Source organism: Geospiza fortis, unplaced genomic scaffold (genome assembly GCF_000277835.1).
Source record: "Geospiza fortis unplaced genomic scaffold, GeoFor_1.0 scaffold274, whole genome shotgun sequence".
Classification (NCBI taxonomy): Eukaryota; Metazoa; Chordata; class Aves; order Passeriformes; family Thraupidae; genus Geospiza; species Geospiza fortis.
In genome coordinates, this window is record NW_005054485.1 from 1,205,148 (window position 1) to 1,218,327 (window position 13,180).

Genomic DNA, 13,180 nt, shown 5'->3' on the forward strand with positions numbered 1-13,180 from the left:
AGGAATCAGGGCTTTAGATATTCCTGTTTCTGCTGCCCTCTAGGGTTAAAACCCCTGAAGAGCCCAGGGAGTCCTGCCAGATTCACTCAGAAGCTGAAGAGAAGGAATAATCCTGCTGTTATATCGCAGCACATCCTCAAGTAATTATCACACCGCACAGGACTCAACAACATTTCAAGCAAATTTACTATAGCATCACACATAAACAAAACCTCAAGTCTGTTGTGCAAGCCAAAATACAACAGGGGCCAAATATTCTCACTTCTGCAAGTATCTCAATACAATTCAATGAAACACACTGAATGAGAATGACTACAAGAATGTGATATACACATGACCACTGATCAAATGTTTCATGCAATAGACATGGCTAAAGAAAGATAATGTAATGAAGGTTTCGTTTGACAGAATAGTACCTATGTAAAAATGGTAAATTACAATTACTCTTCCCTGACCACAGTAAAAAAGTTCAATAGTGAATTGCCTCAAAATAAGAAAACATCTTAAACCACCTAAACGCTCTGTGAAAAATAGTTCTAGTTGTCTATAGATGAAAGCTTTTAGTGCCTATGAATTATCTTTGCGCAAACAAACAAAACCTTGTAATGGTTTCCCAGCTTATGCAAGTAATATTCCCAGAAATCTTACCATTAACTTTAGGCAGAGAATTGTTATTCCCAAAACATGACAAAGAGATGAGTATCCACTCATGTCTCAAGAGGAGTATCCACTCATCACTCAAGAGGAACAGAATCTCTGAACTAAAACATCTTGCTTAAATACCAAATAGACAGCACTACATCACATTCTCTTTAAGTATACTGACTTGCCAACAACATCAGTAAAACCAGCAAAAAAACATCTTTTAGCAGTATCATTATCCTACTGGTTTGAACAATAATCTACAGGATTTCCAGTTGCTCAGCAGTCTTATGTGATTAACACTTAAAAATCCCACGCAGACATTTGACCTAAGCAGAATAGTTCTGTACATCTAATGCCATTGCTTTACATAAAGTTCAAGTTATGACAAGTCTATGCCTCAACAAGGAAAAAGGATCTAGCATGCAACATTCATATGGGAAAGCTAAGAATTCCTTAAGATACTGAGTTCCTTTGAAATGCAAAATTTGATACTTTTCTATTTACAAGAGTTTAAAGTTAACAGGATACTGGCAACATAACAGAGTATCTGGGTAATGTACAGGAACTTCTCTCCTTCATGCAGAAGTAACACCTGTTCTATTCATAGTCTTGCTACAGACTGACATGTCTTCACCATTCACCATCTTGAAACACAGTACTTATTTTCTAAGCACAATGCAAGCAGCAGTTTTCATGTGTTGCCCAGGTGACAAGTGCTGATATTAAACTCACAGCTGGACGCTGACTGCTGAAAAAGAAATCTGTTCCTTGTCCAAGAAGATCTCCAGTGGGCTCATTTGAAACCTGTGACACACTGCTCACAAACAGATTGTTCAACAAGTCAGCATTACTTGATGAAGAGTTTATTTCTGAGATAGGTTGTTTCTGTTCTGCTGAAATATCAGAGTCTAGACCCAGCAAGTCTACATTCTCTTCAGGAAGAGATTTTTGTAACGGTGCAGATGGAGCTTCAAAACTGGCTTCAAAAAGCAACTCTCCTTCTGGAGTAGAGTCTTTCTCATCAACTGCACTTCCTTCATCTGGAAATGTTGGGAACTCCTCATCTGAAGGATCACTCCCATCCCTGTCATCAGACAGCTGAACACAATCGTTTTTAGATGAACTGTCTTCTATTCCACTTTCTGGAGTTTTTCCTTCTTGAATAGAAAAAAAAAAAGAGTAACATCTTTAAAAAACCAGCATTATTCTTTTGACTAGGGTAAGAGAAACTTTCACAGCGACATCATATGAAGTTAATTCCTAACTAACCAAAACTCATATAAGAACTGATGAAAAAGGAACTACATGCTGCCTGCTACCTCTTTGTACAGAGCAGACAAAGGAGCAGCTGACTACCATATTTGCCACTCCGCAAAGATAGGCATTACGAATTTTTTCAAAAAGAGATTGACTTGGACATTCACCTCAGATCACTATGTCTCTTAGAGCTTACAAGATTTCTCACTAACTGCTGTACTCAATAAAAGCATAAGGAGTTGCTGACATTTTTAACAACAAAGCAGCAACCAGAAAAATGAGTTACACGTGTGCTATAAAATTATATTTTCTTAGTCCTACTTACTGATCTGGACCCCACTGGCTAATCTACTTTATTTCCTCTGTTCCTCAGCCAAAGTGGAGTTGTGGGAGTAAAAAGCTTCCTTGCAGATCTTTAAGGTTAAGATTTTTACAGAAAAATTTAGCTCAGCATTTAAGTTATACTCAACCCCAAACCCCTTTACTTGGTGTTTATCCAAATGAAAGAGAATAACCACTTGTTATTCTATAGAGCTCACTCTTTAAATAGCTTTTCCTCGTGGTTAGTGAATTAGAGACTTTTGCTGCCTAAGAAGGCTTAGGCGTTCACTGGAAAGCATACAAGACAAACATAAACCACACAGTACTTTAGAGGAAAACCTGTACCTTTCCAGTCCAGAGAGTGAAAGAAGTTGTTTGCATCAGTACTACTGCTGTGTGGGGATTCTGTATCAGTAGGTGCACTTTCTGAAGACTGCTCCAACTGGGATGCCTCTGCTTCATACTGTGCAGTTGAACCTGGCTGTCTAGGCAACTCTGGTTTCCCTATAAAACAGAATTTAGGCCAGAGCCCTTAGAGAGAAATTTCTCAATCCTCCACATGGCAGCTGATACTTGTCTTTCAAGCTGACTGCTGTAGGAAGACAATTATCTCCAATCTATTGCTCTGCAAATGCAAATTCCTGCCCCTGCTATCTTTGAAATTAGCATTAACTTCTTTTCAACTGCTAAAACTGGTAAAACCTGGTTTTGAACTAGGGCATTAAATCAGAATCATAGAGTAAAACTCAGGCATTCTATTCACATTTGTAGGAAAATGTAATTAACACCTCACTTGTACCAACCATCCCCTAAAACACTCAAGAGCTATGAACAGTATCTTCAATAAGAGACAGAAAAACTCAAATGCAGCTGTAGAAAAACCCAGAATATGCAAAGCCAGTGAAGAATATGGACTGGGTAAAAAAGGGGTGGTACACTGTATGATGCTATTAACTGCTTTTTATATTTCTTATTTTACTGAAATCAGGTATTAAGTGATTCTTGTGTAATATTCAGTTGCACTGTTACCTAATGCTGTATGACCTCTAAAAACCCAAGTTTCTTCAAGATAAATGAAGAAGACTTCCTAAATTAGTTAATACTCATACACTGTTTGAAAAAAATGGATGGACGGCTGGGAGAAACCTATTTGTCTAAATTTAAATACACAACTGGGAGAGCACTTTTTCACTGTCCTTCCACATTCTCAGTAGTAGCTTAGAGATGCTGAAAACATATATGAAAGATCATAACTAATGAAAGAGTAAATTCAATTTTAATGGCAAGGGTCTTTTTTAAATCAGTTCACAGCACTTACTTTTGTCCTATTCCCTTTCCACCAATCTTAAGAAATACTTACAGTGTAATTTGAAATCCTTACATTTCCTGTATCAATCAGAAAATGGAAGCGACTTAAGAAAATAAGCATAACTTTTACAGAGCCCCATCATCGATGATGTGAAGCTAAACACCTTAGCTTTAGAGATCTGATAGTTGTGTTCACAGTAGAATTAAACTAAGTTAAATAGAAAATGGCCTAAATCATAATACAAACAACGCATATCCTGCTTAAAAGAAATAAAGGCCAGCAGCAACTATCTTGCATGAAAAGAAATGTACTAGAGATGTACCATATTAACAGCACAGGTTGAGATCTCATATATCACTAAAATCACCACAGTAATCTTCGTCATGCTTCTTTATCCTCAAAACACAGAGAAGGCTTAAGAGCCTGAATGAAAATGTCAAAGCTAGTCACTGATACCAGGAGAAGAAGAAAGATACTGAACAGCATTAACTGCGACTAATGCAGGCATCTACAGATAAAGACAAATACAGATAATAAAAGAGTGTCTGCTGGAACATATTATGAAAATGCAGGAAATTAATTACAACATTACATGGCTATGCATAACAATAATGTTGATAAAAACATTCTTACCTAAAACTATTTGTGAGGAATGCTCACATAATTTTAAGTGAAATGATACTGGTGCCAGTTTAGCCATATAAATCCTGTTCAAGACATTGTGCCTACAAATACTGACTGTTACAATTCCATTTGTTGTAAGTCCCTCCTGCAAATGGTCTATTCATAGCTTTTTAAGCTATGAAACCAAGCACATGTAAACACAGTAGAAGTAAGAGAGGTATAATTACAATCCTCATTACTGGAGGATAACTTAAGCTCCTCCATACAATGCATATTTTTAACTGATATTTACAAAAAAAAAACCTTTCCGATTTCTTTCAATTAATGGAACATCACAAAATAAACAAAAGCTTCAAACACTAAGTACATTGAAAACCTTCTCACATTCTCTAGTTTTTCAATGGATTCATTACCAAATTTTGATAAAATTTCTTGCTGTTCCTCTCGGGTGGAGAAGAGGATCTTGGGATTCAGTCCTTTTATATTCATGTTATCCCAAGGTGGCTGTTCACAGCTGGGCCTATCTCTGGGCTCCACCTCTACTTCCAGATTGACTTGAAATAAATCAGGGTATTTCTCTTGTATGTCACAGGCATCCAGATCATATCTGTAAAGACACAGACAAGAAGTTTCTTGATTCTGATGACTAACTGGATTAGATCTACTGCAGTCCAAAACAAAACTCCACAGCAATTAATATAAGACATTAAAAATGCTGTATTTGTTTACTTTTCCCATTTTAAGCAAGTGGTATTTTTGTACATTGTTTGTATAATGAACAAAACATCTCGTTTCCTTAAGGTGAGTAAACAAAAGACTCTTATTGCAATCAAAGTAATCTACTTCCTGAACTGACTATTATTTCCTCTCTCAGTATACATTGATGTTTGGCAGGTTAAGTAGCTTCAAAGACAACTTCTTCCAGTCTCCTACAAAAAAGGTGTCAACATACTTGGCAAATTTCACTGTAGTGGCATTTCGGGGCACAAAGCCTGTATGGAACTGAATCTGAAACATCTTCATTGAAGCCATCTGTTGAAAACAAAAACAGGAAACTGTATAAATCCACATGAAGAGTATGTACAGTGTTCTGCCTTTAACATAATGCAAAGTATTATCAGTATTAAAATATTCTGAAGTACCTGCTTTGCTAAAAAAAATTCCATTTAATTACAAGTATATCTTATCTTGAAAGATTTAAATGCATTTGAGATAGAACATAAATAGATCTATTACTAGCACTAACAAACCAAAAGACCTTTAGTCAGGTATGTCTCATGACTAACCTCAAAACAGACTATCAAAGTCTAAAGTATTTCCAGATCCTGCTCTGGAGGCTAAAACTGTATGACCCTTGTTCCTGTTCTGAACAGTATATGCTCAGAAAAATCCATTGTACAATATGCCAAACAAGAAATACACGTACGTCACATACAAAAGAATAGATTTAAAACAATTTTAAATGTACCACATTTAAAAGGACATGCAAGGAGGTATTTTTTTTGTACAACTTCAAGTCAGCCATTCATACCAGACAGAATTGTATGGCTTTTGTGCATTGACTCATCTTAATCACTCAACTGTTCACAGAAAAACTCCTTTCCCATGCCTGATGGGAATATGAATGTCCAGAAAATGCTACTATAGAATATTCAGGTAGCCCCTGATCTTGCACAAATCCAAATTAAAGCTCACTGATCAATGCAGCCTGTATTTGTTTCCTGGCATTAGTCACAACACCTGTGATACAGTCTTGCCAGTCCTTACAAGGTAGTCATGCAGTAGTACTCCAGAAAATGATATAACAAAACTGAATTATGAAAGCTTTCCTTGTAAATGAACATCATAAACAGAAACCAAATAATAGAAAAAGCATTGCCACAGATTAAGGGCAATGATTCTTCCCCTCTATTCAGCACCTGTGAAGCCTCAGCTGTAATTGCGATGCCCAGCGCTGGGCTCCTTAGTACAAGAGAGACATGGACATACGGGAGAGAGCTCCTCTGATTCTTCCATCCCTACCATCACTTTCCTAGAAGTTAAACTGAACTCTCTCTCTAATTAGCTGTGAGAAAGTAGAAGACATTCATAATGCCCAACTCTAAACACAGGAGAAATCTTGAAATGTGGTGGTTAATCTCTGTAAGAGATCTGCAGAGAACTTTAGGGGGCAACTTACAGCACATAAAACTAAGGACATATTGAATATTGTTCCATCAAACCTCCAAACCCACATCATCACACACACTGTTGATGCATCATGTGTTATAGCTGACAGCTGAGAAAATTCTAGTCTTTTCTATCAGTGAATAAATGCCAGAGAAACTACATCAAAGAAACTCTATAATGAATAAAAGTGAGATGATACAAGGAGTATAACCTAGCCTTGGCTAAATTTTGTCAGTTTTATACCTTTCTCCTGATGACCTTGAACCATACAGTACTTAAGGAATTAAGCGCATTAAGGAATCATTTCACTGATTTTAAGTCGGTGAAAGTCATTAATAATCATTTCACTTTAGTTTTAAGGTATTCTGGAAGGTCTTGTTGAACATAAGATTTGATACCTTCCTACTCACAAAGCAGAAAAAAAAAAAAAAAAAACAAGGGGAAAACAATTTCAGTAAACACTAACTATGTAATACACATGTATGTCCCCACATGTACCGAAACTGGCTGAAAAACTGTCTTATCAATTTCCAGAAACCTCCAAGCTCTAAACTTTGTGCGATCTGTCCTTATCTTTTACATGGATTTCCAAGTTTAATTGAGTTACTTATCTGGAAAAAAAAAATCATGACTGTCTTGTAAAAAATTTGAAGACAGGCTTCATTAACAAGTTTTTTGTGATCTTAAAATACATTTGCATCTATAGTTGAATTAAAAAAGGAAATATGCATTCTCCCTAGTAGAACAAAGACAAGTAAGAAAATTAGCTACAAAAATGGAACCTGACTTCAGAAATAGCCTATAAAACCACATTAATTTTTCTGGCCTGTTTTGTACAGGCAATCTCTGGAATCTCACTTTTCTGCTGAGTAGTATTTTTCCTTTGTTTGCAGTTTGTGTGCACAGAATTAAAAAGTTCTGGTTTGTTGTGCAACTTAACAGATAATAATTGCTGCCTCAAAAAAAAAAAAGGCTAGAGACCTTCCCTACAAATATAACAATTATCAGTACTGAAGTACTTTCCAGAAACGCTTACAAAAGCATCTACATGTACAGCATTAGGAGTAGACATTCTCAGAAGGATTGAAAAGGTTGAATTCAAAGTGAATGAAAACCTCAAATATTTCTCTGAACAAAGAATAGTAAATAAAGCAAAGTACTCAGTAGATAACTAGCAGGTTACAAAACTGCAACCAAAAAATACCCGCATCTTCCATTCAGGCTCTTAAATTCATCATTACCTTGGCTTGTAGTCGTCCTCCTAGAGTTGACCTGGCATGATAGATCACAATGAGAACATCTCCTTGGACTGTTATACCCAATGGGATTACTGCTTTCCCATCTTCAATTTTAAACTCCCTAAAGGAGAAAAAAACCCATAACCATACTCAATTTAGTTTAAAAAGAGATTAAATAGTGTACTACTTTAGATTTAGCCTGCTTTCTCCAAGGCCTTCAGTAGCAGAAAAGCTACAAGGACTTCAGTATTCTCTCATTTTTCTTGTCTATGATCACCCACATCCAGCAGTGTTAGTACTATTTACAATTGTGCAGACACTAGAAGTGTACAGGGGCTAATAAGCAGTTACCTTTGCAGCTGCCATGCCTGGGAGATCCTTATGGTTTCCATGACTGGGACATGATGTTATGTTCAGCACAAGTACATTAGGGATCAATGTTCTCAGTCTTACATCACATGGAGTGAGAAGAGAGTCTTGCACAGTGCCTCGCAGTGTCCAGTATGCCACCCTACTATCACCCCCACAGTTCTGCAAGACCAGCTGCTGTAACAACCACATTCACAATTCACCTTTTGAGACCAGCTAAAAGGGGACAGAGGAATCTAGAAACACGAAAATGGTAGAATCCAGAAAAACATAACTTGCTGTTTCAGAGCAAGTCATAATCTGTACTTACTTCATTTTGTCATATTCCTGGGAGGTAGTGGCTACTCTCTCATCTCCCACATAAACTTCACAAAAAGGCCTGCAGCCATTACGCTGCTTACTGAAAAGCGGAACAGGAGTCATGACAATTGATCTGACCAGGATAGGCTTGCTGTGAGGAATAATGGGTTCTTCAGCCATCATGTCACACATGTACTCAATGTATCTGCCAAAACCAGATGGCACTCATTTAGTCAGAGCATAAAATTCTAAGAAATGGGTGAACACATAAGCAAGTTACATCTTACTCAGTCACTAAGCATTGTTAACAGTGAAACAGTGGGAACATTTACCACCACCTCCAGCAAACAGATTTTCAAATCTGAAAAAGGTTCTGTAGCTTTACATATAATGACTTGTAAAATAAACTAGTCACTATTTCAAAAGGTCTTAAAATGCTAATCTAGGAGAACTATTTATTTTGTATCTTACACACAATGGATCACTCAAATCTTCCTAAAGGGTTTAAATTTGTCCTGATTATTATATATTATTTTGTGAAGAACCCCTTAAGTATATATGAAGTAAATGCGTACAAAAACATAATCTGTCCTTTATACTGAATTAATACTGCAAAATCTAATCCTTTTTTTAGGAAACCCCCTTACTACCACTGTCACTTGTTATTCATACTTTACAGATATAAGATCTATCAAATTAAGTCAAATAAACAGTTTAAAACATTTGTCAAAGTATATGCAAGTCACCTCTGCATGCACTCTGGAAAAAAAAACACATTAGGCATTTTTACTGCATTCACAAAAATAATTTCTGGTATTCCCTCAAAGCTTGCAGTGCTCTGACATAATAAACTAGGAATAAACTAGGAAACATAAGTCTTACACATGTGGAAGAGGATTTTATAATTAAGAAAGCATTCAAAAGCTCTGCACACCCTTATTTTCAGTCCTAACACTTCTTCTCCACAGGGTATATTTGACCTATTTCTGATGGGCACTTGCAGGCTGAGAAAATTCAGAACTCCCTTTAATTCACAAGTACTTGGAAACAGATGTTTGAACAGAGACATTGTTGAAATAATTTATCTTTCTAAAGACATCCTATACCATATTCAGAATTGAATAACTACTTGCTTCAAGAGGACCTTACACTACCTTTTATGAGAAGGCCAAATGCCAGGTGGACAGCGTTTCATACTGAACATATAAACAGCAGCTTCAGCAGTAGTAAAGAGACGACAAAAACACAGAAAAGAACAGACTACAACAGCAGATGCTGCTCTTCCATCCTAGTAAAAAAAAAAAAAAGTAGCTTCGTTAGTAAATCTAGTGGAAAAAGCATTATCCAAGTCACTGAAGCACATCCCATTATGTATCCCATATCCTATAATTATTTAACATCATGATGTCCAAAGTCTAGTGCCATTATTTGATTTGAAGATTGTAGCTGAGCGTGAAAGGTTTTCATTTAACTTCCACACCATACAAAAGATACTACATATTACTTTCTTGTTCAAATGCGAATGACTACTTTAGCTTAACACTATTTGAAATTTTCAGTTTATATTCTTTACCTTACTGTCACTAATACCCATTTTTTAGGTTTGCTTCCTGGCTGCTATATGAAATCCCAGAACACTGCTATTTTTGACTGATAGCCATAGACTTCTGCTGTAAGAAAAGTACAAAGGCTCAGAAGAACTAAACCACACTAAACTCTTTCGACTTCTGTCTAAAACTATTAAGAGCTTGCCAAGAAACAAAGAGAAAGAGATTAAAACTAGCTTCTTTCTGCAGGAATCCCCACTACACACATATCCCAGATACATCCCTGTATTATAAAAGGCAGAAGATTTGGAAGAGATAATGGCTGACAGAAGAGTCCTTCTCCAGGTTTGTTGGCTAGTATCATGGAACAGAATTTTTATAATTCATTTCTTAAAGTTCTGGTGTACACTTCACATCACATCTGGCACAAAGCCATGTATATACAAGTTTGCCTCACATGTGAGGAAAAGAAATTAGTTAAGTACCTTGAACAAAACAATTCAAGGGTAAGATGTTACAGAAACTGGTGCTAAATCATCACATCTTCTTCTTGCCTACTTGACCAGCAATCATGTGACACCGAGGTAGTATCACATTAATATAGAATTAGATGCTTAAATTCACAGCAGCACTGAAAATTATACTGGCTTTCAAGAGCTGACATCAACTGGTTTTTTACTTTCAAAACACTAGAAAACTCACAAATATGGTTTGTCAGATTAACAAATCCTGGTTTTGACTCTGATAGTGATATTCCCTATTGATGGCTATACCATATCATCAGACAGGTTTTGAATGCTTTCCAGCAGCATTGCAAGTATTGTCACATAGCCACACCTCATTTTTTACTCTGAAGCAAAAGAAGAGTGTCAAAATTTCGCATGCAATTCTCTTAAACAAATGCAAGAGTGACCTAATTTTCAAATTCTGAGCGAAGTATTCTTTAAATTCATTCCTCCCCTACATGTTTAACATGAGGTGGCTCTACAGACAGTTTCATTGGTTTTTTTGGTTATATCAAAGTTAATAATACTTTGGAGAATAGCGAAATCTACAGAGCAATCTGCTGCCAGCAAAAGCAGGTAAACCAGAAGTCTTACAGTCAGTTTCTGAAATTCTGGGGGTACAGATTACATTCTAAATAGACAGTAATGAGATATGCAGTGTACACACATCTATCACACAGAAAACAAAAAATTGAGCAAATACTGAAAGAGTAGAGTGGATTTTTTTTTTCTTCCAAAGGATACTTTCCCTTAATACTGCCAGTATACTGCCTTCCACTCTAAATGCAAGTAAGCAATGGCTACATTACCATACCAATTTCCCTAAGGAGAAAATTGATGCAAGTAACTTCCCTACAAACAAAGCAGGAAGGAGTTGACCCTGGGGCATCCAGTAAAGAAAGCCAGTAACAATCACAGACTGAATGGATACCAGCGCCCTTCTTCACAATTTAAAGCTCTATTGAATAAAGCACCTCAGACATAAACCAATTTCTTACAAGGCAATGCACAATGCAAACATTTTTCTGGTCTTGTTTCAGCCATAAATGCATGTTCTTGCATATGCTATAGAGATTCTGAAGATTTGGTGCTCGTCTTGCTGGCCAGCCACATTCAGAAACCTGCAATGAGAGAGACAAGAGATGTGAGAAACAGTATAATATTGACACATATACACAACCTAGGTTATGCAAACGTCTACAAGGCAATTTTACACTTGAATGCCACCTTCATATTGAAATTAAGAGAGACACTCAAGAAAAGCAGTGTTACACAGTGTAAACATCATGAAGAAGTGCAATAAAACTTCAGTTCTGTCTACAAATCTGCTGCAGAAGAAGTATAAAGAACTCAGATTGCTACCAGAAATATTCCTAGAGCAAGGAGTAAAATAAAACAGCTTTCAACTTAATTTGTGCACATATATTTAAGCAAAAAAAAAAAACAAACAAACCCCCCCAAAAAACAAAAACAAAAAACCCAAACCAAGAAAAAAAAACCACCACCAAAAAACCCAAAAAACCCCAACAACAGAAAGATTAGGCTTCTTTTAATATTTGTCTTTTGTTCAAAGAGCTTGAATGGTTCATTAATATTCCATTTACAATTACTGCTTCAAAACACTAACAAAACATCAGCTTCACTGCTAAGAATCTATATCCTTAAAATCAATTGTCCAGTAAGGATACAGGATATGAAGCTTGATTCTTGGGGCACTTGAAACACCTAAAGAGTAGATATATTAAGGATCGAAAAGCAAATTTACAAATGAAGTTTTTGTATTTGATTTTAGTCTCAACTGCAATTGCCAGATATTGAAGACCAAGTTTTCCTATCAGCAACATGTCTTCCTATCTAAATAAAGAGTTCAAGGGTTATTCTGATATAAATTACCTGAACTGATTATCACAAAAAACTCTGTTTGTCCCAAGCACAGGAAAAAAGACTGAAATAAACAGTGTAAGTCTCTTCATTGTACTCTAGTATTTTAATTTAAAAATAAGACCATTTCAGAAAGCATCACTTTGCAAGAGATTGAAATTGCACACTCCTTTGTTAGTGCAAGCTTATGCAAAGTCGCCAGTAAACAAAGAAAAGCTAAGGCAAAAAGTCCTTTATATCCCTGTTCACCACAGGATTCAATGTGGGCTTCAGTATAACTCAAATATTACAACAGTAGTGTGTGCTGGTTTCAGCTGGAGCAATTTTCTCCATAGTAACTAAATGAGGCTGTGTTTTGCAAGGGAACCAATTTGTATTTGTGACGGAACCTAGTGTTGATAACACAGGGATTTTTTTTTCATTGGTTACCATGGTTTAGATAGAGTTAAGGTCTTTTCTGCCTCTCACATCACTTCACCAACAAGCAGGCTTGAGGTGCACAAGAGGGAGGGGACACAGCCAGGACAAGTGACCCCAGATAACCAAAGGAATATTCCATAACATAGTGTCATGGTTTGACACTGGCACAATGCCAGTGCCCCATGAAAATATACTTCCCTGGTGTTTGCTGTGAGATGTGACCAGGAAATAAGCAAAGCAGGCCTCTAGCTTAGAAAAAAAGGTTTATTAACTAAACTACAAAAGGAAAAAAACCACACACACACACCTGGAAAATGAAAACTCCACAAAAGCACTTCCTCCTCCCCCCACCACATTTCCAATACATCTTCCAAATTTCAAGTCTCCATCCATCACCCTGTAAATACTCAATTTCAGTCCGTCAGGAGGAGAGGAGTCCTTCTTAGAGGGCCATGGTGACCTCTTCCTTCCATGCCCAGTGCTCTCACCACTGCACATGGACCAGAGCTGCTTTGAGGGTTGTCCTTTTTAAGGGTGCTTTGCCCAGTTCCCAAAGGGCACAGTCTCTCACTTTCGGGACCTCTTGTCCCCCCC

General features: G+C 36.7%; 1 protein-coding gene across 1 annotated transcript in view; it reads right to left on the minus strand.

Annotated features, from left to right (window-relative positions):
- GAK (cyclin G associated kinase) overlaps nucleotides 1-13,180 on the minus strand; it is a 69,434-nt gene that overhangs the window by 21,684 nt on the left and 34,570 nt on the right. The window contains exons 13-20 of the mRNA XM_031063194.1: nucleotides 11,284-11,406; nucleotides 9,387-9,520; nucleotides 8,243-8,437; nucleotides 7,567-7,684; nucleotides 5,109-5,188; nucleotides 4,570-4,763; nucleotides 2,569-2,727; nucleotides 1,497-1,802 (exon numbers count right to left, since the gene is read on the minus strand). Of these exons, the coding sequence (XP_030919054.1) occupies nucleotides 1,497-1,802; nucleotides 2,569-2,727; nucleotides 4,570-4,763; nucleotides 5,109-5,188; nucleotides 7,567-7,684; nucleotides 8,243-8,437; nucleotides 9,387-9,520; nucleotides 11,284-11,406 (1,309 nt within the window). The remainder of the gene's footprint in view (nucleotides 1-1,496; nucleotides 1,803-2,568; nucleotides 2,728-4,569; nucleotides 4,764-5,108; nucleotides 5,189-7,566; nucleotides 7,685-8,242; nucleotides 8,438-9,386; nucleotides 9,521-11,283; nucleotides 11,407-13,180) is intronic.